This window comes from Erpetoichthys calabaricus, chromosome 8 (assembly GCF_900747795.2).
Source record: "Erpetoichthys calabaricus chromosome 8, fErpCal1.3, whole genome shotgun sequence".
Taxonomy (NCBI): domain Eukaryota; kingdom Metazoa; phylum Chordata; class Cladistia; order Polypteriformes; family Polypteridae; genus Erpetoichthys; species Erpetoichthys calabaricus.
In genome coordinates, this window is record NC_041401.2 from 92362759 (window position 1) to 92388705 (window position 25947).

The 25947-nt window shown below is 37.8% G+C and overlaps 1 protein-coding gene across 1 annotated transcript in view; it reads right to left on the minus strand.

The window, feature by feature from the left end:
• The window catches only part of nf1a (neurofibromin 1a), a 456100-nt gene that overhangs the window by 334879 nt on the left and 95274 nt on the right, over positions 1-25947 (minus strand). Inside the window, 4 exon segments of the mRNA XM_051931227.1 lie at positions 1769-1844; positions 2009-2076; positions 8160-8266; positions 17426-17616. Coding sequence (XP_051787187.1) covers positions 1769-1844; positions 2009-2076; positions 8160-8266; positions 17426-17616 — 442 coding nt within the window.

Sequence of the window (25947 nt, forward strand, 5' to 3'; positions counted from 1 at the left end):
ACCAGGTGGATTTCAACATAGATTTTAAATCTCTATTGTGCTCTTCTTTTAAGAAATCTGAATTACAATTAGTCATAGTCAGACCATCCACTACAAACAACTGAAAACAACAGATAGCTTGAAATGGAACCTGGGATCTAAGAAAGCAATCCAGCTACCACAAGCCTTTTTGAGCCCAGTTTTTAATTACAAGATATTGCAAAATACTATTAAAAACACCTACACCATTTTTGTGAACTCTACCAATGCAAGCAGTTATATTGTTATTTTTGAATGTGACTGATTGACATAAACATATTTTATGAAGAATAATGAGATCTCTGTCTCATCTTGTCTTGTTAAAAATAAAATACTCACACTTTCAAAATAGTTCTATAAACTTCAAACGCACCTGAATGTTAAGGCATGCACACATTTTCTTTATATCAATGAAAACAACCAAACAAGAGTGCAACAACAAAAAATGACGTTTGTCCACTATATAATATCTATATGATGGGGAAATAGCATCTGTAATTAAATAACTGAGTTGTGTGTTAAAAACAGCCAATCTTGAAAGTACATTTTGATCCTTTGACATCTTTCAAGTCAATGAGTTGGCTCAATTATCATAAACATCAGGTCATGCTCTGCAATAAAGATTGCAGTAGATATTCTTTTGGTTGCATACACAGTCTGGAATAGATGCACCAGGTATAGTGTCTTGAATAGTGGCACTGTCCATTTGATCTATGTCATGCTAAAACAGAACCATTTTTCACTTATGCTGCACAGTAAATTCTTAAAGCATACAATGCTGAATTAAACTTCAGGGAAAGGGTCATTTAATACTGAAAACAAACTCACACTTTGTTGTTTTATTATGGGACTGCACCTGCTTCAATTAAATGGCATAATGGGCAGTGAATATTTATATAAATCTATAACTGACACAGGCCAGAAATCAGGTTTATGACTGGAAAGTTCTAAGACTTGTAAACTTAAACCTGCAGTTGAATGCAGCCAAAAGTAAGCACACATACAACATTTTAAAGAAGATACAGACAACTTTAGAAAAAAGACAGACATACTGTTTTTAACCTTTAAAAAATACATAGATAGCATTTTACTTGTACTGCTTAAGTTTCAAAAAAGGCAGGCGTGTCATCACTTAATGACTAAAGACCAGTTTTCCTTACCTCCCATATCACGAAGACCTTCGAGAGGTTGGACCTGGACTATACAAGTCCTCTGGTGGAAGACCACTTAAACTCAAAGCAGTTAGCCTATCAGATAAAGACTGGAGTATAATATGCAGTTATCTATCTGCCCCTATTTCCACTTGGACAAAGTTGGCAGCACTGTGAGGATTATATTGTTTGATTTGTACATTGTCTAAACTATTGATAAGGTGTAAGTTGGGGGATATGTAGGTGGACAATCCTATGGTGTTCTAGATAATGGACCATCTGTCCAGTAGAACACAGTTTTTGAGGTTCGAGGACTGTGATGTAAATAGGGAGAATTTAACAAGTAAAGCAGACAGACAGCTGATCTAAAAAAACATACATATAATGCAAGACTTTTAAAGATATTAATCCAGAACACTGAAAAAACATAAAATGTAACAGCAAAACAACATCTTTCTTGCAGGTTCTTGTCTTTGTAAAGCTGTACCTATTTGGGTGCCCCTTTATAATTTTGCATTTGTACATAAAATTAATTTTATCAATAAATAAAAATCTAATTCTTTGTCGTTATATTCACATTTATCACTGAAACTGTTTACCTGCCATGTCACTCTGTGGTCTTTGATACAGCATAGTAAATTCATCTGGGTAGTTTTCAACCCAGTTCCAAAAAGCCTAAAAGATATAAATATCCAAAATAAATACTTAACCAGAGAACACAATTATATACACAGAATATATGCTTAATCATATTTCACTAAATAATTTTTATAACTTTACATTTGTGTGTAATAGTGCTGTGCTGTGTATTTTAAGGCAAGTTTACTCTGTTTACAAACCTTTTCAAGACTGTTGATGAGATTAAGCTGAACAGTCTTTTTCAGTGCTTTGAATTTCAGTGCTGTGTCTATGGAAGAGAAAGAGAATACATTAAGATCAAATATAACTTGTTTTACTGCATTAAAGATAAACTCATGATTCACACAGGAAATATTGGTATTCAGGTTGAACTCTAAAGTTTAACGCAACTAGTGCAACACAGCAAGCAACAGCATTTATTTTTTCAGTACAGATTCCTTCTCAGAATTCCCAAGTGTCCAGGTATTAGCTAACTCTTCAGCTATTTATTAATGAGTTCAACTCTGATTTATATAGCAATAGCAAATAATAATCAAGTACTCAAAATACTGAATACCAGCTAATACAAAATCAACTGATTTATTGCACATGCATATGAGGAGAATTCAGGCATGGGTAAAATTTAAAGAAAAGAAATGTAAGATATCTCACTTAAGAAGTAAAAATTTGAGATCTGAATACACAATGTGTGGTTATAAGCTTTAAAGTAAACTTTATGAGAAGGACCTTATAGTGGACTCTTCTATGGAGATTATACAGAAGTGATTAAGAAGGCTAATAGGATATGAGGTTTTATAGCCCAATGTGTGAAGTACAAGAAAAGGAGGCCTACAAGAAAAAGCTTCTGGAAGTCTTTGGAATTACCTAAAGTTCTGCAATTACTATAAAAAGCAGTCTAATCTTCAAACAATTCATAAAAATAGACAAGTATAAACAAATAACACAAAACCAAGTGTACCCATTTACTAACCACACAGAAAAATGTGTGAACTCTTGTATATAGCAAGTCACAGAACCTCCTTAAGCAGTTTACTAAACTGTTAAATTAAATTACATTTAAATTAAATTGCAATTGCTAAAAAAGCAATTGGATCTTCAAACAATTCACAGTAATAGACAAGTATACACAAATAACACAAAAATGTGTGCACATTTACTAACCACACAGAAAAATGTGTGAACCCTTGTGCATAGTAATTGACAGTCACCTCTATTAAATGTTTTCTTTGACATCAGCAGCACTTGCTTAAGGGCACACAGACACGCACCACCAAAAAAGCCCACTTATTCTTTACTAGGATCATAATATTACAAAACAGAAATATAGTACCATAAATACTACAAACAGGAGCACAAGATAGAAAACTTAATAATGTCATAGTCACTTAAGACCCTAAGCAGCTCTGTACCTGGCTGACAAGAGTTCAAAAGATATTTTAAAACACCTTTGGAAACATCATACTGTCAAACTACACCACATGCTGACACAAAAAATACTTTGTTTGAAAGCCACAAGTGTCTACTACACACTCATAGCAATCACAGTGTTACAGTAAGTACCAGGGCTGTGGATTCGCAGACAATTTTGAGTACCTGGAGTCGGAGTCAACAAAAATGTACCGACTCCAACTCCTAATAAATTTCAATTGTAATGAAAAAAAAACAGCAAGTTCAAATGTCCCATTACACAAACAATAGTCATAATTAAGTACTTCTCTGATGTAAGAATAAAGCCCAATGCATAATTGTGTTACTACTAGTGTGAAGTTCAGCCGAGCTACTATACAACCTGATATTCACATATTGTAATCTGGATTATGGTACATTACAAAAAGTGTTTTCATTTTATTTCAGATATAATGTGTTTAACAAATTTATTTGAGTGTAAACAAGTGTAATGATGTAGGTGTAGGTGTGTGCTATTGCCTGATGTGTGTTCCACCCAGGGCTGAACTTTAGCATAACTTTGCACACCACCTGTTCTAGAAGATTTTGAAATTAAAAAGGAACAGATTCTATGTATTGTGACAGATAATGCTTCTAATATGTTAAGCACAATTGAGAAAATGAAGAAAGTGACAAACAGATATTAGAGGAAGACAGTTCTGTAAGTATTAGAGAAAGTGAAACCAAAGAGAATAGTGAAATTTTGGGTAACATTGCTGAAGAAGCATCTAAGCTTACTACTATTCAACATATACATTGTGCTGTTCATACTCTGCAACTTGCAATAAGAGATGGATTGACAGATTGTCATGCAGCTACTCTGATTGGCAAATTGAGGCAAGTAACTGTTGCAGCCAGGGCCCCTAAAACAGATGTCATTTTGAAAAGATGTGCAGGAAAAGGAGCCATTTTGGATCAAACAACACGCTGGGGGAAGCACTTATTTGATGTTAAAGCATTTGCTTGAACTAAGACTTTCTTGAAGAACTGGACAATGAAAATGTTTTATTAATTGAAAGCACGTGGGAACAAGTAAAAGAACTGGAAAGTCTACTTTCTTACCCCCTTTACTGTCACCAAGAGGTTGCAATATGAAGATTTAACACCCGGTAAATTTTTCTTGGAATGGAACAGGTTGATATATTGCCTGAACAAAAGTGGAGGGTTAATAGCTGATGGCAACATATCTTCAATGAAGAAAAGAGTCTCTTACTGGATAATCAAATCTTGTTAGTTGCTATTTATGTTGATCCAATGAGCTGAATTTTGTTGAGCAGTGACCAGATTGCTAATGGAAAAAAGATGATGTAGCAATTTACATGAAGTGATTACTACTACCTGAAACCACCACTGGATGAAGCTATAAGCACTGGTAACTAAGGATAATCCTTTTAAAATGAAGAATTAGACTTTGGTTCCTACTTGAACTTGTTTCAAAAGCAAAGCAACGTTGCCTATGCGTGAAAGATAAACGACCAGTAAATGTCCAAATAAAGAGATTCCAGCAGGAGTTTTTTTTAAAGAATTAAAAGAAGTTGAAAAGTATGACCACTTATCAAAACTGACTGTAGAAGAAGCCATCCTTGTTGTTCCAGAGATTTTTAGTGATGTGGCTAGAACTGTAACCAACCACCCAAATCAGTGTTGTAAGACTATTTTCAGCTTTAAAAATAATCAAGTCAGATTTAAGAGCTTTATTGAAAGAGGATCTGGCAGAAGCAATTCTGTTTCTTAGAACACTGCATTGAGTTAATTTTGAATTGCATTTAACAGCTATTCTACTCTACAACTATATTTTAATATATAAACTGTTTTAGATTTTCCAGCTTTTGTTTTTGTTTTTAGTTCATGTAGTTAATCTTTGTTTTTGTTTTAAAACTACCAAAGAATGTGGTTTATATTTTTTGAACTGGTAAAGTTCCTGTTCCTGATTTTTATGCATGCTACTACTTTATAGCCACGTGATAAAAACAATAAATAAAACCTTATTGTTTTCATTTTTTTGTCTTTTGTTTAACTGGCCAATATGGTAGAGAGTCAGCTTCCTAGACAGTAGTTCTGAGGTTAAATGAAGTGTATGTTGCCTTCCTTCAATCAACATGGAGTTGGAGAGTCGGAGTCAGAAGTATCGTAAACTAAGGAGTTGGAGTCGAAGAATTTATCTACTGACTCCACAGCCCTGCTTATGAACACCCCAAATTAAGGCGGTTTATACCAATTGAGACTTTTTTCCATTGTTCAGGGCATGGTTCTTACTTATATGATTTTTCCATTGTTGAGGACAGAAACCTCTGCCAGCAAACAAACAATGAGTGCCTTTATATTGGGCAAGGTATATCCAAACCATACCACAAATCTCATGTGACTAAACATCTGATTCCAATTAGCATTTGTGGTCATTAGCCTTGAGGTTCACATACTTTTTTCAACCTACACTAGGAATGTTTAAATGATGTATTAAGTACAAAGAATGAGTAATACAATTGTTTGTGCATATTTAAGTGTATTGTATTTAAAGATTATTGTGGCTTATTTGAAGGTTAAAACTAACTGCTATGAGTAACTGATGCAGAGAATTAGGGGGTACTTACACTAGGCACGTTTGTTCTGTACCTTGCCCAAGCATGATTGCCCCTCCCTCCATATTCCCCCACTGGCCTGCATTCACATGGCTCTTAACGTTCCGGGCCTGGGCACAGTTTCATCATGACCATGCGACTTTGTGTAAAGCCTAAACAAGATCTGATCAGTGACAGCATGTATGTCAAAATGATTTTACTTATTTTGTGGTTGTTCTAGAGTCATGTAGGGCAAGATAACGCTCTACACTCTTACAGATTTCTTAAGCGTGTAGCGCAGCATTTTGCTGTTCATCGTGCTGTATGTACGAGATGATTTTTATGGTGACAAATGATTTTAAGTGAAGAATTTGCAGTTTTACTTCCCAACCACAGTTCATGTTCATGTGTAAGGGGAGGATAAAAACCCGCTTTTAACTCAAAAGATATTGAATGAAATGAGAATTGCACTATAGGACTTGTCACATTATTAACATCATGTCTGTTTTCGGTGCTTGTGCAGGTTTAGTTCTCACACTGTTCCCGAATTCTACTGAACGGTGCTCGGGACCACCTCTTCCAAGCAGGCCAAGGTTTGGTACAGTTGGCCCAGCACGGAACAATCACAAAAATCAAATGAACTACACTTTGTGGGGTCACATGTGGACAAACATCCTCGGACACTGAACCAATTTGCAATTGTGAGTACACCCTTATATCCTTTAACTTGCAAAATATAACTAATGCCCCTTACAAAACCTTATCTGGCTTGGGTGCACTTTTGGTTTACTTAACACAAAAAAGTTAAAGCAGTGCTAGAGAAAGACCAGAGAAATGCAAATGATTCCAGGACTAAAAGTGATGAACTATAAGGGAGTTTGAAAGAGTTTTCAGATGAAGCTAATAAAGATTAAGAGATTAATGACTGAATTATGAAGGCAATCAGCACAGTAGATCTCCTATATTAAAATTAGTTCTTCAAAAAGATTACATGAACACATAGGACCACAGACACAAGAAATATGACACTATGGAGTGCGGTACATATGAGCACTTAGATAACTTTAGAAATCTGATTTGATGCTATTTTGGAAAATGTCAATAAGCCTGCTCTCTTCTAAACCTCTAAATAAAATTTCTTCAATGATTATTATTTAAATAACCAAATAAACATAACTTCAAAAAATAATGAAAAAATGTAAGATGTCTATGGGCATAAAATAAAAATGTAGCACATTTTAGAGCAAAACTACTACGTTTTGTATTTGTTTTCTCCAAATGTACTTGTGTGTGTATTTTATAACAGTGCAGAAAGCAACACAAAATTTGAAAATTAATGCAAAGTATGAACAAAAAGCCGTGCTGTCTCTCCTGTTCAATTCACAGAAAATACCCATAAATATATATCACTCACAAGCCCCTTTTTCACTTTACATGATGATGTCTCTCTCTCTGCTAATCCTAGTTTCACTTTACCAAACCTTTTCTCCTAACTTCACTGTCAAAGTCACTCTGGGAAGAAGGCAGTTTTCACTTTCGAATGAGAGCCAGAATTGCTTCCCAAATTCAGGGGTGTCTACATACTTGCTTCAGAAATAACAAAATAAAGCACCTATAAATGATCCTTGACATCCCTGTACCCTCTCAGCCTTCCTTTAAATTTAGAGGGGCAGATCTCAGAAATGAGCTCTTGGATGCCCATTCTAGAGAGGAGACAATGTCCAACTAATTATTTCCAAGAAAGTGTACCACATGACATCCTAGGTGTATATTACATATTAGTTAGACCCTCTGTCTAAAGCTCTTCTGAATCACAGACCACATCCGGACTGACTATTTGATAGTGCCCTCCTCTTCACTCCAGTATGAAAATATATATTACTTTATCAGTTACACAGTTCCTTCTTTAAGGAAGGAATGCTGCAGAACCATGTTCCTGTGAAACAGCAAACTTTGAATCCTGCAATCCATTACTGATTATAGCAAAAATAGAAACAATTATAAACAATAGAGCATTTAAAAAACATGATTGAGAAACATAACAATATTCCATTTTTTATGTAATTATCTGTTAAAAGGTTGTTTTAATGAATTAATATAATGTATTTGTCAGATCACATTTTATGGGGCATTTATACAATATTCAAGAAAATTCTAAAAGGTCCACAAACTATTTCTCACTTCTAATTTAGGTAAAAAATTTACATAACAAAGAAAAGCAAAAAAAAAAAAAATTATGCTCATGTTTTTTAGACTATTTAAATCTCATGTATATTTTTGAAACTAAAATGATTAAGACTAAACATATAAAGATGTAACAGAGTGCTCTGATAATTAATGGTTGTACCTTGAAGAATCCTTTTAAGTTTTGAACAGTCCACATTGATGTACTGAATGAGTTCAATGTCGTGGATATCAACAGTATCTTCAGAACACATTGTCAACTCCTGCATTCTGAAATAAATTCAACAGCATTTTTTTCATCACTCAGTCACAAGAATGTAATTTAAACAAGTAATGATATACAGATTAAACTGCACAAAAACAACCCATCTTCATTTAAAGGAAAAACACACATAGCGCTGCCATTTCCTAATTAAAAAAAAAAAAAAAACACCAAAGAGATGTCCATGCAGTGTTAGGCGTAACTGGTTAATAAGCATTTGAAAATGTTTTGGATGTTTTCACATAACCACTAGGAGGCATCTACATTGCACTGAATAACCAAGGTTAGTTTCAAACATATAAATTATGCTACTAGGATAGGATCTAGCTCCATGTAGCAAAATAAGCAGTTTCAGAAATGATTGGTGGAAATGAATGAACACTGAAAAATGTGCCTCATTATGTAAACAGCTAGGGTGAAATTATTTCAAACTTTATGATGATAAAGCAGGTAAATGTGACATGAAGTGGTTTACTAAATAACAAAATATTCTCCTATAGTGCTTTTAATAAATGTAGCTTGACTTACTTGAAGAAGTTTGTAAGATTACTTATCAATCACTTTAATCCATCTATTTTCTAAACACGCTTATACAGAACAGAGTGGCAGGGACACAAGATAGGGTCAATCCCTGGACACGGTGTCATCCCATCGGAGGGTAAACACACAGACCATACAAATCGGGTGCAAATTTAATATTATAAATCTACTTAATCGACATGTCTCTGAACTGTGGGAAGAAACCAGAGCACCTGCAGGAAAGCTACACAGCGACAGGAAGAAAATGCAGACTCCACTCAGGAAACACCCAAGACATGAACTTCAGTCTCCTTCTTTCAAGGAAGTAAAGCTACCATTGCACCACCACACTGCACAGGGATTACTTGTTAGTTTAACATTTCAGTGAAATGAAATAATTCCTCATATTTCAAAAGAAATTCTGAAATAAATAATTCTGAATTGTTGTTTTCTGAATAACCTAACTCTCCCCCTTCTGAAATTAATTATTTTTTTAAATAACCTGTCACTCCCCAAACTTTTTACAAATTACACTGCTGTAATTAATTCAGCCACACTGATCTCCTTTTAAAATAAAGCAAACATGCATCTGACTGTTCTATCACCCAATTTACTTGTCGCTCTGACATCACATGTGATGAAGACCATGGAGAGGCTGCTGCTTCACCACCTGGGGCCACAGGTTCAACACGCCCTCGACCCTCTGCAGTTTGCATATCAGGAGAAGGTAGGAGCGGAGGATGCCATCATCTATATGCTACACCGATCCCTTTCCCACTTGGACAGAGGCAGTGGTGCTGTAAGAATTATGTTTCTGGACTTCTCTAGCGCCTTCAACACAATCCAACCTCTGCTCCTTAGGGACAAGCTGACAGAGATGGGAGTAGATTCATACCTGGTGGCATGGATCGTGGACTATCTTAAAGACAGACCTCAGTATGTGCGCCTTGGGAACTGCACGTCTGACATTGTGGTCAGCAACACAGGAGCACCACAGGGGATTGTACTTTCTCCGGTCCTGTTCAGCCTATATACACTGGACTTCCAATATAACTCGGAGTCCTGCCACGTGCAAAAGTTCGCTGATGACACTGCTATCGTGGGCTGCATCAGGAGTGGGCAGGAGGAGGAGTATAGGGACCTAATCAAGGACTTTGTTAAATGGTGCGACTCAAACCACCTACACCTGAACACCAGCAAAACCAAGGAGCTGGTGGTGGATTTTAGGAGGCCCAGACCCCTCATGGACCCTGTGATCATCAGAGGTGACTGTGTGCAGATGGTGCAGACCTATAAATACCTGGGAGTGCAGCTGGATGATAAATTAGACTGGACTGCCAATACTGATGCTCTGTGTAAGAAAGGACAGAGCCGGTTATACTTCCTTAGAAGGCTGGCATCCTTCAACATCTGCAATACGATGCTGCAGATGTTCTATCACAGTGGTTCCCAAAGTGGGGGTCGTGAGACATTGGGGGGGGTCGTGAGATGATTTCCAAGAAATCAAATACTTTTTAAAAATTTTTTAGAAATTAATTAATTTAATTTTTTAGAAATAACATTTTATCCATAACTAACAAAAAATAAAAACTAGTAGTTAATAGTTACATTTAAAAAAAACATGCAAATTAAAAAGCCATCAGACTGTCTTGGAGCGAGTGCGTCGGTGTGTGTACAGACGGTGCTGGAGCGATGCTGGGGAAAAAGAAAGGTCTTAAAGCAAGAGTCTTACAAGTGGCGCCTCACGTAAAATTCACGCATTGTATTATACACAGAGAAGCTATTGCGAGCAAAACACTTGACCCAGAACTTAAACGTGTTCTTGAGACTTCGATAAAAATGGTCAACAATATAAAAGCGCATCCACTCTCTGTAACGAACTGCGATCGGAGCATGAGTGCTTGCTTTTCCATACAGAAGTCAGGTGGCTTTCGCGAGGGAATGTGCTCTGCCGCCTGTTTGAGCTGCAGGACAAAGTGCGCTTATTTCTGATGGAGCATGGGTCCCAGCTCGCTGATCACCTCACTGATCCTGACTGGTTAACAAGGCTAGCGTATTTGGCTTGCATATTTGAAAAACTGAATGGACTTAATATGTCATTTCAAGGTGAGAACACACACATAATTTCGCTAAATGATAAAATCCACGCATTCAAGAGAAAACTTGAGCGCTGGACTGAGCGAGTTGAAATAGGAAGGATTGATATGTTTTCTGAGCTGGATGAAAAAAGTTATATGGTTGTTAGAGCGTTATGTTCCTTTTTGTTGTCATGCTCTTGTTTGGATAAGATATTTTGTTGAAATTAAACAAATGAGTAAATTACTATTAAAAAAATTATATGGTTGTTAGACCATTGTGTTCTTTCGTGATGTCATTCTCATGTTTGGATAGGCCTATTGGCGCATGTGCACCGTTGCGCGCAACATTTGTATATTTTAACCACTTCCGAGGATAGTGGGGGTCACGAGTCACTGGCACGGTTATTTTGGGGGTCGTGAGCTGAAAAGTTTGGGAACCCCTGTTCTATCAGACGGTTGTGGCAAGTACCCTCTTCTACGCGGTGGTGTGCTGGGGAGGCAGCATTAATAAGAAAGACGCCTCACGCCTGGACAAACTGGTGAGGAAGGCAGGCTCTATTGTTGGCATGGAGCTGGACAGTTTGACATCTGTGGCAGAGCGACGGGCGCTAAGCATGCTCCTATCAATTATGGAGAATCCACTGCATCCACTAAACAGTGTCATCTCCAGACAGAAGAGCAGCTTCAGCGACAAACTGCTGTCACTGTCCTGCTCCACTGACAGACTGAAAAGATCGTTCCTCCCCCAAACTATGCGACACTTCAATTTCACCCGGGGGGGTAAACATTAACATTTATATATAGTTATTGTCTGTTTTTACCTGCATTATTATCAATCTTTAATTTAATATTGTTTTTTTGTATCTCTGGAGTATGTGAATTTCCCCTTGGGATTAATAAAGTATCTATCTATCTATCTATCTAACTGGGTGGCCCAACCAGTTATTAGGTTCAGGGGGCAATTACTTTTTCACACAGGGCCATGTAGGTTTGGATTTTTTTTCTCCCTAAATAATAAAAACCATCATTTAAAAACTGCATTTTGTGTTTACTTGTGTTATATTTGACTAATGGTTAAATGTGTTTGATGATCAGAAACATTTTGTGTGACAAACATGCAAAAGAATAAGAAATCAGGAAGGGGGCAAATAGTTTTTCACACCACTGTATATATATGAAAAAGTTTGGGAACCCCCTCTCAGCCTGCATAATAATTTACTGTACTTTCAACAAAAAAGGTAACAGTGGTATGTCTTTCATTTCCTAGGAACATCTGAGTACTGGGGTGTTTTCCGAACAAAGATTTTTAGTGAAGCAGTATTTAGTTGTATGAAATTAAATCAAATGTGAAAAACTGGCAGTTAAATATATGAGTGTCACAGCAAAGGGTCTGAATACTTAGGACCATGTGATATTTCAGTTTTTCTTTTTTAATAAATCTGCAACAATTTCAAAAATTCTTTTTTTTGTCTGTCAATATGGGGTGCTGTGTGTACATTAATGAGGGAAAAAAATAATTTAAATGATTTTAGCAAATGGCTGCAATATGACAAAGAGTGAAAAATTGAAGGGGGTCTGAATATTTTCCGTACCCACTGTATATTAAATATCCTCTAGATATGTGTTCTTTGGTGTGCAGTCTCTGTCTGCCTGTCCTTCTCTCTGTTAACATTCCCTTTCTGGGTCACATATGCATTATTCTGGATATCCCTGCTCCTTCTCCCATTTTTTTTATCCACCAGAGACTATCTTCTCTCCAAATTATTGCTGAAAAATTAGCCCTAGCCTTTTTCTGGAAAATCCCTGACTCTCTACTTTTAAATTTCAGGAACCCCTTCTTTTAACCCAATTTTACTTAAAGTTTCAGCTCCACAGATCAACAGTTCATATGGTTACATTAAAGAGAAGTTGAAGTATTCTGAGAACTTTGTCAGAAGCTGAGAAGCCAATGGTCAGTGCTGCAGTTCCAGTCCTAATCTTTATTTGTCTGCTACACTTCTTCATGGTTTTAGAAATTCCTGTTTGCCAAAGCCTCCTCCCGTTTGCATATGCATTTAAGGACATCAATCCACTATGGATGTTCTACACCGAGTGATTTGGGTGAGATGGATATCATGGTTGCAATATTTGATTTTATATACAGTCACTAGCCACTTTATTAGGTACACCTTGCTAGTACCAGGTTGGACCCCCTTTTACCTTCAGAACCGCTGTAATTCTTTATTGCATAGATTCAACAAGGCGCTGGAAACATTCCTCAGGGAGTTTTGTCCATATTGACAAGACAGCAACACGCAGTTGCTGCAAATTTGTCAGCTGCACATCCATGATGCGGGTTTCCCGTTCCACCACAACTCAAAGGTGCTTTATTGCATTGAGATCTGGTGACTGTGGAAGCCATTGAGTACAGTGAACTCACTTTCATATTCAAGAAACCAGTTTGAGAGAATTTGAGCTTTGTGACATGGCATGTTATCCTGCTCGAATTAGCCATCAGAAGATGTACACTGCGGTCATAAAGGGATGGACATGGTCAGCAACAATACTCAGATAGGCTGCGGCATTTAAACAATGCTCAGTTGATACTAAGGGCCCAAAGTGTGCCAGGAAAATATGCCTCACAGCGTTACACAACCACAGCGTTACACAACCACCACCAGCCTGAACTGTTGATTCAAGGCAGGGTGGATCCATGCTTTAATGTTGTTGACTCAAATTCTGACCCTATCGTATGAATGTCACATCAGAAATCGAGATTCATCAGACCAAGCAACGTTTTTTCAACCTTCTATTGTCCAATTTTGGTGAGCCCGTGCAAAATGTAGCATCAGTTGCCTGTTCTTAGAAGACAAGAGTGGCACCTGGTGTGGTCTCCTGCTGCTGTAGTCCATCTAGATCAAGGTTCAACATGTTGTGTGTTCACAGATGGTCTTCTGCATACCTCGATTGTAACAAACAATTATTTGAGTTACTGCTGCCTTTCTGTCAGGTCAAAACCAGTCTGGTCATTCTCCTCTCTCTCTCTCTTTCTCTCTCTGGCATCAACAAGGTATTTTCACCATGAGAACTACCGCTCACTGGATATTTTCCTAGAGAAAGCTGTGCGTGAAAATCAGCAGTTTCTGAAATTCTAAGACAAGCCCATCTGGCACCAACAACCATGCCACGTTCAAAGCCACTTAAATCACCTTTCTTCCCCATTTTGATGCGCAGTTCAGCAGGTCATCTTAATAATGTTTACATGCCTAAATGCACTGAGTTGCTGCCGTGTTATTGGCTAATATTTACGTTAACAAGCAGATAAACAGGTGTACCTAACAAAGTGGGTGGTGAATGTGTGTTATATAAAGTTGTGTGGTTGGTCATAAAATACGAAGTATACAAGTGAAAGAATACACAAAGTTAAATCAAAAGAAACTTCATACTGTATTTCAAAATAGGACTGGATGGTAAACTATCAACATAACAAATGTTAACTTATAAGATGTCAGATAAGTTCAAAAGCAGCTACAGTATCCAGATAAAAGCAAAGCACTTTTTTCCCCTATTTTTGAGAGTACAGTAATCCCTCCTCCATCGCGGGGGTTGTATTCCAGAGCCACCCGCGAAATAAGAAAATCCGCGAAGTAGAAACCATATGTTTATATGGTTATTTTTATATTGTCATGCTTGGGTCACAGATTTGCGCAGAAACACAGGAGGTTGTAGAGAGACATGAACGTTATTCAAACACTGCAAACAAACATTTGTCTCTTTTTCAAAAGTTTAAACTGTGCTCCATGACAAGACAGAGATGACAGTTCTGTCTCACAATTAAAAGAATGCAAACATATTTTCCTCTTCAAAGGAAACAGAGAGGAAAGCAAACAAATCAATAGGGCTGTTTGGCTTTTAAGTATGCGAAGCACCGCCGGTACAAAGCTGTTGAAGGCGGCAGCTCACACCCCCTCCGTCAGGAGCAGGGAGAGAGAGAGAAAAACAAAGTCAAAAATCAATACGTGCCCTTTGAGCTTTTAAGTATGCGAAGCACCGTGCAGCATGTCCCTTCACGAAGCAGCTGCACACAGAAGGTAGCAACGTGAAGATAATCTTTCAGCATTTTTAGACGAGCGTCCGTATCGTCTAGGTGTGCGAACAGCCCCCCTGCTCATACCCCCTACGTCAGGATCAGAGAAAGTCAGCGCAAGAGAGAGAGAGAGAAAGTAAGTTGGGTAGCTTCTCAGCCATCTGCCAATAGTGTCCCTTGTATGAAATCAACTGGGCAAACCAACTGAGGAAGCATGTACCAGAAATTAAAAGACCCATTGTCCTCAGAAATCCGCGAACCAGCAAAAAATCCGCGATATATATTTAAATATGCTTACATATAAAATCCGCGATAGAGTGAAGCCGCGAAAGGCGAAGCGCGATATAGCGAGGGATCACTGTATAAAATTGCAAAGACTTTCATGATGTCATCATCTACAGTATATAAGATCATCAAAAGATTCAGAGAATCTTGAGAAAGCTCTGTGTGCAAGGGACAAGACCAAAAATCAGTATTGGACTCCCTTGATCTTTGACCCTCAGGCAACACTGCATTAAAAACAGGCATGATTCTGTCATGGAAATCACTGCATGGGTTCAGGAACACTTCCAGAAATCATGGTGTCTGAACACAGTTCACTGTGCCAACCAAAAATGCAGGTTAAAGCTCTATCATGCAAAGAAGAAGTCAAATGTGAATGTGATTCAGAAACGCTGCCGTCTTCTCTGGGCTAAAATTCATTTAAAATGGAATGAGGCTTCTTTTTGGAAAATATGGACGCCACATACTCTGGACTAAAGAAGACAGGGACTATCTGGCTTGTTATCAACACTCAGTTCAAAAGCCTACATCTCTGATTGAATGGGGGTGCATTAGTGCATATGGAATTAGCAGCTTGCATATCTGAAAAGGCACCATCAGTGCTGAAAGGTATATACAGGTTTTAGAGCAATCTATGCTTCCATCCAGACGTCTTTTTCAGGGAAGGTCTTGTATATTTCATCAAGACAATGCTAAACTGCATACTGCATCTGTTACAACAGCATGGCTTCATAGTGAAATATTCCGGGTGCTAAACTGGCCTGCATACAGTCCGGAACTTTCACCAGTTGAAAACATTTGGCACATCATGAAATGAAAAATACGTCAAAGACAACCCAAGACTGTTGAACAGTTAGAATCCTATATCAGACAAGAATGGGACAACATTCCTCTCTCAAAAGTACAGAAACTGGTCTCCTCAGTTCCCAAACATGTGTGGAAAAGGGGATGTAACATAGTGCTAAACATGGCCATGTCACAACTTTTTTGAGATGTGTTGCTGCTGTCAAATTAAAAATGACCTTATTCTTTTCTTAAAATGATACGTTTTCTCAGTTTAAACATTTGATGCATTTTCTATGTTCTATTGTGAATAAAATATGGGTTTATGAGATTTGCAAATCAATGCATTGTTTTATTTACATTTTACACAGCATGCCAACATTTTTGGAATTGGAGTTGTACCATATGTAGTAAATAAAAAGGTATTTTATAATTCTCAATCCTGTTAATCAATCGTGTTAGCTAGATTGGTATAAGGAGAGAAAGAAGCATCAAGTGATAAAACCCTGCAAGAAAGGACAATAAATAAATCAGGTAATCATTATTTAAGAATAAATAACTATTATATTTCCATATAGTTTTGCTTATATGTTAATCACACAGTAGAATGTTGAGTATCCACACTAATTGAGAATAAGATCCATCCATCCATCCATTTTCCAACCCGCTGAATCCGAACACAGGGTCACGGGGGTCTGCTGGAGCCAATCCCAGCCAACACAGGGCACAAGGCAGGGAACCAATCCCGGGCAGGGTGCCAACCCACCGCAGGACACACACAAACACACCCACACACCAAGCACACACTAGGGCCAATTTAGAATCACCAATCCACCTAACCTGCATGTCTTTGGACTGTGGGAGGAAACCGGAGCGCCCGGAGGAAACCCACGCAGACACGGGGAGAACATGCAAACTCCACGCAGGGTGAGAATAAGATCACTTTGGTCAATTAAATAGTTTGGATAATTTCTGGATAATTACAGATTTGCCTAGCATGAATAAACACAAAGGTAAAGGAATTTTTTTTCAGGGAGTTTGTGCACCCTGAAAAAATACTATTTTAGTTTTTCATTACTATTTATTTTTAGTATGTTCTATGCGGAATTCTATCTGTTTGCACTGTCCGACCTTGGAGGTCATTGGGAGACTCTGTAATTTTGAAATATGAACTGTCTTGAGAATTACTATGGTAACCAAAGGACATCACAAAAAAAATTCAGTAGAAAGTGTTTACAAGGGATCACTAAATGTACATATGGTAAACTCAGATTTGTGAAGCATACAGTTAAAACTGCTTTGGTTAACAAAAAGTATTTTTATTTACAGATAATGCTACCAAAATATGAATAACCAAGTTCAAAACTGTTAAGGTGAACTGCAAACAGGGCTGGTATTAAGTTCACAGGCTTCTAATTACATGTATCACATTGTCGTACCTGGTAGATATCCGACTGAAGACAGCATTGAAGTTATTGCAGCTGAGAGAGAAAAGGACACCGGAGGCAGAATTTTTTAATTCAGATGCATGTGGATTCCCTTCTCGGTAGGTGTGAATGAAATGGCAAATCTCTGGCAAAAGTTGTTTAACCAGCATTGTCTCATCAAGTCTCATACTATCTTTGGGTTGCTAAAATCATAAAATACATAATAAACATGTTGATATTGATATAACCAGTACATTTTTATTAAACAATAAATCAATAATACAGTAATTAACTAAAATACAAAGAATTCTTTTTAATCAACAGACTAGAGGAGCTTTTCATTACAAAATCAGTTCATTTTTATAAATGAATACAAATATAATTTGTAAATTATTTATTAGTAAATTTATACATACAAACATTGACAAATGTATGATGAATCTTTAATTATCTAACGTAAATCAATTTTTTCATTAAGAAAATTAGTTTACTGTATAGACAGACAAATCACACACACTTGCAAAAGTAACTTTGTCATATAAAAAAGTGACTGGGATCAATCATAAAAATCCCAGTTTCTCTCTAATAATTATAAATTGTGAAGGTCTCTGGTAATCTATGGAACACTAGTAGCCAGTGAGTTGTGACACTTGATTAAAAAAACACAAACAATTACAGGAAGTTGTCGACTTATGACCACTTTCAGTTCCAACGGAATTGTCTTAAGTCAATCTGGACGTAAGATGAACCAGTATATTTATTCAAACCTAACTGTATGTATAGTCCTGTATATAGGCTCTATTGCAGGCATGGAGCTGGACAGTTTGACATCTGTGGCAGAGCAACAGGCGCTGAGCAGGCTCCTGTCAATCATGGAGAATACACTGCATCCATGTTATTGACTGTTATACCTGCCTCGCACTTTCCACGTTGCACTTTTTAACTTGCAGTGCATTTTTATCACTCTTTAATGAATATTGTTTTTATCAATATGCTGCTGCTGGAGTATGTGAATTTCCCCTTGGGGATTGATTATCTATCTATCTATCTATCTATCTATCTATCTATCTATCTCCCTTAAGTCACATTGCTTGTTCTATACCTTTTTTTATAATTATTTTAGCACATTGTGTAGATTTTCTATCATTTCTTTATTTTGTACATTATGTTTTTTAATTATTGTTTCATTATTACTGTTGCTCGCATGGGTGCCAAACCTTTCACAGCTTCACAAATGCCTTCTTTGTCTGTGTTATGTTACATCATCAGTTTGAGCCTTACCCAGTGTTCACTATATTAACTGTGAGAGACAGAACCAGCACAGCCTGAGTACTCATGTTTTCTGTTTTAACATTTCAGCCTGTTAATAATAAACACTAACAGACAGAGGAGTTTGATGGTTCACACAAAGTGGCACATCATGAGTCACAACACAGAAGTTTCGGAGGTTAACCAGATTCAAACACTGGTTACAAAAAGGTAACTTAAAGTCACCTTCGATTGCATTCACTTTCTTTTCTCCCTCATACTGCTCGATCACCTTCACTTTCTGACATGACAAATTGGCATTTTGTTCTGTAACTGTAAGACAAATATAACTGAATGTCGTCAAACCACTGCAAGTAATAAACTGAGATAGAGATGAATGAGTCACGGCATATGGAGCTGGCATGACGAAAACTATCGTTTTGATGATAATGTGACCTGAGGTCTCATGTATTAATGGTGCATACACCCATTTCCACACACACGTTGAGATGTATAAAAACTAGACTTGGTGTAAAGCCACGCACATTTTCATGGCAGCCTCACCCCGTGTGTATGTACTTTTCTGCTCAGTTTTGCAAACTGGCAGCATCCAGCATCAAAGCAGTGCTACTATTTCTGTGTGGTCTCCCTTTTTCAGATTTAATGCGTAATTTATCAAATACACCAAAATGAATTGCATATCGTTTATAAATTTAATTCACTTAATTGTACTCATTCTGTAACATTATAATGGTGCCAGAATGGTAACAGAATGGGCAAACTATGCCAATTACCATAGCTGCTTTAGCATTGTTAGAAGACATCACAAATGGAAGAATTAGGAGACGGTGCGTATTAAGAGATGATGACGACTGGCTTATAAATCGATTTCAGCTTCTAAGACCTATCCACTGGGAGCTGTGTGCTAAACTGGCGCCAGCTTTGCAAAGGAAGACTCTGAGGCAGGAGTCGGCAACCTACGGAATGGTTTTCAATGGCACTCTGATTGAATTGAAATATAGTAAAAAATTATATCTATATAATTCTCTAAGCCGCCGCCAGAGCAGCACGACACCCATGAAAGCACGCAGGAAGGAGCCACGCCCACACCCATGAAAGCATGCAAGAAGGAGCCACGCCCACCAACTCTAAGACCATTGGATACGACGAAAACTCGCAGAGCCACGCCCACCAACTTGGACACGACGCCTCGGAAAACACACCGTCATTTCTGTTTGTCTGTGCTACAGTCCGCATGCAGCTCAGAGCCACGTTGACTTTTCGGTTACGATGCATGACCGTGTGCAACATCGCAAACTGTTTTACACGCTACATACAGCAATTCGTATCCGCGACAAACATGCGTCTTCTTAGATGGTCCTGCAGGAACACAGAAAACATTTCCCCGCCCACCAAAGCAGGAACATGTAAGAAGAGGCATGTTTGTCGCAGATGTGAATTGCTGAATGCAGCGTTTAAAACAGTTTGCGAGGGGTATCTCATGGGATCCTTAAAACAATCCTTTAAAACTGAGGTTAAAACACAATGAAGGAAGCAGTCTTTAAAAACCAATAAGCCCTGTGCCTCTGTTTCATTAGCGTCTCACCTGCTTCACCGATGCAGGCCCTGCAACAGTCGAGACGCTCTCTCAGCAGCTGACCTTCTCTGTGCCTGACTCCACAATAGGCTGCAACAAAATTATGAAAGTACGGGCGCATTTTTTCACACAAGCTGTGTGGGTGGGTGGGTGTTAGTTAGTTAATTAGTTACTCGAAGGATTTCAAGATTTAATATGCACAAGCGGTAACACTGCAAAAGCAGCCCAAACCAGAAAAGACAGCTGGCAAAAAGTGGCCGACAAATTACATGCGTGTGCATTGTACTTACTGAAAGCAGCGTTACGGATTTTGCAAATGTTCATTTTTTTTCCCTCTGCTTAAAACACATTTAAAAAGCGGCGTGATTATGCGGCGTATAATACACCGCGGGTTGGTATGCAGCGTGTAAAACAGTTTGTTTGTCGCGGATAATTTGCCTTTTACTATTACACGAAGGCAATTTCCTGTTAATACTTTGTTACATTGATATAGTGGTGTTCTCAGTATTCAAAGCGCTATCCACACAGGGAGGAACCGGGAAGCGAAACCACAATCTTCCACAGTCTCCTTACTGCAAAGCAGCAGCACTACTACAGCGCCACAACACAGTTAAAGAATACACCGGGCTCGATTTTCTTATCACTTCTGTTTACAGTGATCGGGTCGTAGATAGCATTGTTCCAATGTTACTTTTCTTGGTGGCTTATTACATTATACGGATGTTTCACATGTTCATTTTTTTCCCCTGTGCTTAAAAGACATTAACAAAGTGTTTCTCAACTGTGACTCCGGAACATCTCAGTACGCAAGCTATATTAAGCGTCAACAACGAAGACTCGCTACACCTTAATCTACAAGTACTGACAGTTATCCCTACCGACGAAGTAACTTTCACCAGCGTGGCCTTCTTTGTCACAAACGATCCCGGTTTCAGTCACGGACAATTATATGTTGTGCTCTCCAGAGGTCTATCTTTTCATTCACTCACAGTGGTATCCACAAACCCACCCCATTTGGACAACTGTGTCATTCAGGAAGTGTTCACCTATCAATACATAATTATGCAGCGTATGCTACGCCGCGGGTTGGCTAGTTTTAATTACAGCGCATGCATTCACTCCCTCACCTACGTTTTGCATATGCAAATGTAAATGGAAACCACGTGTTCAGTGCAGGCCATGGTACGTTAAAACAAAACTTGATGTTCACTCTTTTCAAGACTCTTGGACGAATGAATATGGATTTGCACAACAAAAGGATTGTGCTGTGTGGGCGTTATGCTGTGAAAGTGTCATGTGTCGTACACCAAGTGTACAAAGACATTATCAAACATCAGTCCACATTTAAAAACTCTGATTAGAAAAGTGAAGCTATAAAAAGGGCTGTTTCTGGCTTTACGAATCAAATTACTTATTTTAGTCAAATAATTGGAACCAAAAATAAAGCCAACGAATGTAGTTATACAATCGATTTGCATTAATTGATTAATAGCTCTGATTAATAATAAAGAATGATTAATCATATTAGAATTCTTGATCATTTTTTCTTATTCAAACTATGTATTTTGTATTGAAAAAACTTTATAATTTGTAATACAATTTTTAATAAATGTGTTGATAATTAGAATTTGACAAAACATTTTTTTCACATATGATCCTATGTAGTTTAAAATATTGAATGACCAATAATATAAGATCCAGTTATAATGGGCTTCAAAAGTTTACTGTATACTTTTGAAGCCCATTATAACCGGACCTAAATTTGATACTATATATAACAAAATTGGTAGAATTATGTTGGTACGCAGAATAACATTGTAACACAGGTTTGGCAAGACAACGCTGAAAGGTTTCCAACCCCTACTCTGAGGAATTGTGCTCTACCTGCTCCTTAGCAAGTTCTGTCCACTCTCAGGTTTTTAGCCACAGGAGCTTTTCACCGTGAACTAGCTGACGATCAGATATTTCACAGACATCACTGAGTCGCACCATACCAGCTGTATGGGATAGTATTATCCACTTTTCATTAAGATGTGTAGGATTTCCTTACACTGTGGTTGCACTGGCAAACAGGAAGTGCAATTCGCAGCAACATTCGGTTTTCCAAATGTAATAGAAGTTTTCAGCTGCACACACACTGCCATTGCAATGATGTTACATCAAGTTACATCAGCCAGGGTTGAATCACCAAAAGAATGAGCTGGCATTACCATCATCTATAGTAGCTTATAAGACAGCTACGCCACACAGTCGCAGGTGCTTTTTTCAACTAGTGTGGCAAACGGCAAGCAGTCCTTTTAAGGATAGCAATGACAAACACTGAACGGAAGCCGCTATTTATATTGATTTGCATATTCAAATATGTAAAAATTCTGGGAGGAGTTGGGGTGGGGCTGTAGGCACAAGCACATGCATTAAATTTCACATTCACTGGAATTTATAAAGGGGAACTGTGTGGAACATGGTGTACTTACAGTTTTGTGCATCTGGATTTTTTTTTGTGCATGCACATATTTCAGTTTTGTCCGTATGCCACATTTTAGTGTGAATTCTACGCACAGCACTACACAAGGCCCCTGGTCTTTGGACGTTGAGATGTATCTAATTGCTGTGATAGGCCTGGTGAATTTAGTCCCTTGACTAAATTTTGATTACAGGCTAAATGACTGTAATCAAGCAAAAGGACAAGAAAGACGTTAGTCCCTACTGTGGTAGCCTACAATATCACAAAGGACACGTCTCTTATGTTGATCAGGAACTGACATTCTAGCCTCTCATGCACAAATAACAAAAACATACTATAAGAAAAGTGTGCAAAGAAACATACTTCTACTGTCCAAAAAGCGAAATTGGGCTGTGCATTTTTAACTGTATAAAAGCATGTATCAAATCTGAAAGTACAGCAGTGGACACTAGACATACCTTTCCTACTGTATTTATGTTGATATTTAAGCTTTTATATGCTTCTGTTAACAAAACAACTTTTCTTCTTGTTGAAAAAAAATAAATATTAAATATTTCTGGCTCATTTCTGGGTTGCTAAAGAGGTTAAACATTGCCTATCCTCTCTTGCACCACTCACAATGTGATTCCAAACAGTCTCTGGAAGCAACATCAGCACAAGAACTGTGTATCAGGTGCTTCATGAAATGGTTTTGTATGGATGAGCAGCTGCACACAAGCCTATGGTCACTATAAACAATACCAAGCAGTGGAGTAAAGCAACTGGAGTGACCTGCACAGAGACTTGACCTTAACCCTACTGAACAACTTTGGGATGAACTAGATCTAGAAATGTGAGCCAGGTCTTGTGGTTCAACATCAGCATCAGACCTCACAAATGCTCTTTTGGCTGAAGGGGCACCAACATCCAGACACACACCAAGCTTTAGGGGAAAAGCCATTTCAGAACAGGGGATGCTGTTATGACCACAAGAGTGGTGGGGGGTTTTTGGTTGGCAATTCCATATTAATATCCATGGTTTTGTAATGGGATGTACAATAAGGTGGCCACAAACATTTTGCCATATAATGTACAGTGGGTATAGAAAATTATCACTCCCTTCGAAATATTACCATTTTTTTGCTGTACAGCCTTAAATGAAAACACAGAAACCAATATTTTTTCCAGCTTTACTTAATCAATGCAATCTATAACATTCAAGTGAAAGATATCACAGCTACAGTTCAGAAGAATTATAAAAAATCTAAAACAAGACATACTGAGATTAATAAAGGATCACCCACCAATGTCAATATTTTGTTGAATCACCTTTTGCTTTAATGACAGCCTTGAGTCTGTTGGGATACTTCTCTATCAGCTTTGCACATCTAGATTGAGCAATATTTGCCCACTCTTCTTTACAGTTTACCTGTTCAAGTTCAGTTAAATTGGATGGTGAGCATTGGTGGACTGCTATCTTCAAATCTTTCCACATATTTTCAATTGGATTTAGGTTTGAGCTCTGACTGGGCCTCACAAGGACATTCACTTTTTTCTCCTTCAGTCACTGTGTGGTCAATTTTGCCGTGTGCTTCGGGTTGTTGTCATGTTGAAAGGTGAACATTCTGCCCATCTTCAACTTTCTGGCAGAGGGTAGCAGGTTTTCCTCAAGAATTTGACAGTATTTTGCCACATCCATTTTTCCTTCTACCCTAACGAGAGCCCCAGGCCATGCAGCAGAGAAACACTCCCACAAAAGGATGCTGCAACCTCCATGCTTTACTATAGGCATGGTGTGTTGTGGAGTATATGTAAATATGCTTACATATAAAATCTGCGATAGAGTGAAGCTGCGAAAGGCGAAGCGCGATATAGCGAGGGATCACTGTAGTTCAATTTTGGTCTCATCTGACCGTAAGACCTTTTTCCACTTATAATCAGAATCTTCCAAGGTACATTTTGGCAAAGCTCACACGAGCCTTAATGTGGCCTTTCTTGAGAAGTGGCTTTTTCCTTGCGACCCTCCCGAACAAGCCACAATTGTGGAGCGCTTGTGAAATTGTTGTCACATGCACACAATGTCCATTCTTTGCCATAAAATCCTGTAACTCCTTCAAATTGGCCATTGGCCTCTTGGTAGCCTCTCTTACCAGTTTCGTCCCTGCTTTTCCATCCAGTTTGGAGGGACAGCCGGATCCAGGGAGGGTCCTAGTAGTACCAAACAATTGCCACTTCTTTATTATGGACTTTACTGTGCTCCATGGGATTGATTAAGCCTTTTGAGATTTTTTTGTATCCATCTCTTGCCTTATGTCTGTCTACAACTCTATCCCTGAGATCTTTTGAAAGTGGCTTGCCACCCATTGTCAACTGTTTGCTGTCAGTTGCACAACCAAGCAAGGGAATGCTCCAGGAACAGCTGTTTTTATGCTTCACTAATCACACCGATTACAACTGATCACAAGTGGAAGTCCAGTAACCATGGTCTACACTGGAAATGGTGGTTACTTGCACCTGATTGAGATTACAAATATTGTTTAGGAGGAGGGTGATTCTTTATTAATCTCAGTATTTCTTGTTTTTGATTTTTTAATATTCTTCTGAATTGTAGCTGTGATATCTTTCACTTGGATGTTACAGATTGCATTGAGTAAGTAAAGCTGGAAAAATATTGGTTTGTGTGTTTTCATTTAAGACTGTAAAGCAAACAAAAATGTGAGTATTTCGAAGGGGTGATTCTTCTCTATACCCACTGTATGGAGTTCATGTTCAGTAGGCTTAAAATCTACAAAAAACAAAGTTCACAGATATAAGAGTGATAAGTAAATGTAACTCCTGACGTAAATTCTAAATATGTTTTTTGGCAAAAAAGAATATGCACAGTCATAAAAACAGAAGAGAAAGGAAAGGAAAAAAATGTGTAAGTAACCTTCAGAGACAGAATGCACAAATACAGTTGAAAAAACCTGCCTGCCAGGTCTTCTATCTTTACTAAGGGTGGCCTTTAAGAAACAGCACATCAATTGTTTTGCTAAATTATTAAACAATGACAACGGTTGGTAACCCTTCAGTAAATTTCACACTTTTCGAAAAAAAGATTTTTTGTTTAAAGAAATAAGAAGTGTCCTACTAACCTTCTGAATAATACATAATACAAAATTAGTTAAAAATGACCCTCCTTACTAAAAATCAAACATCTCTGCAATAAGTAACTACAAAGCAGGTGACACAGTAACCAAGTTGAGC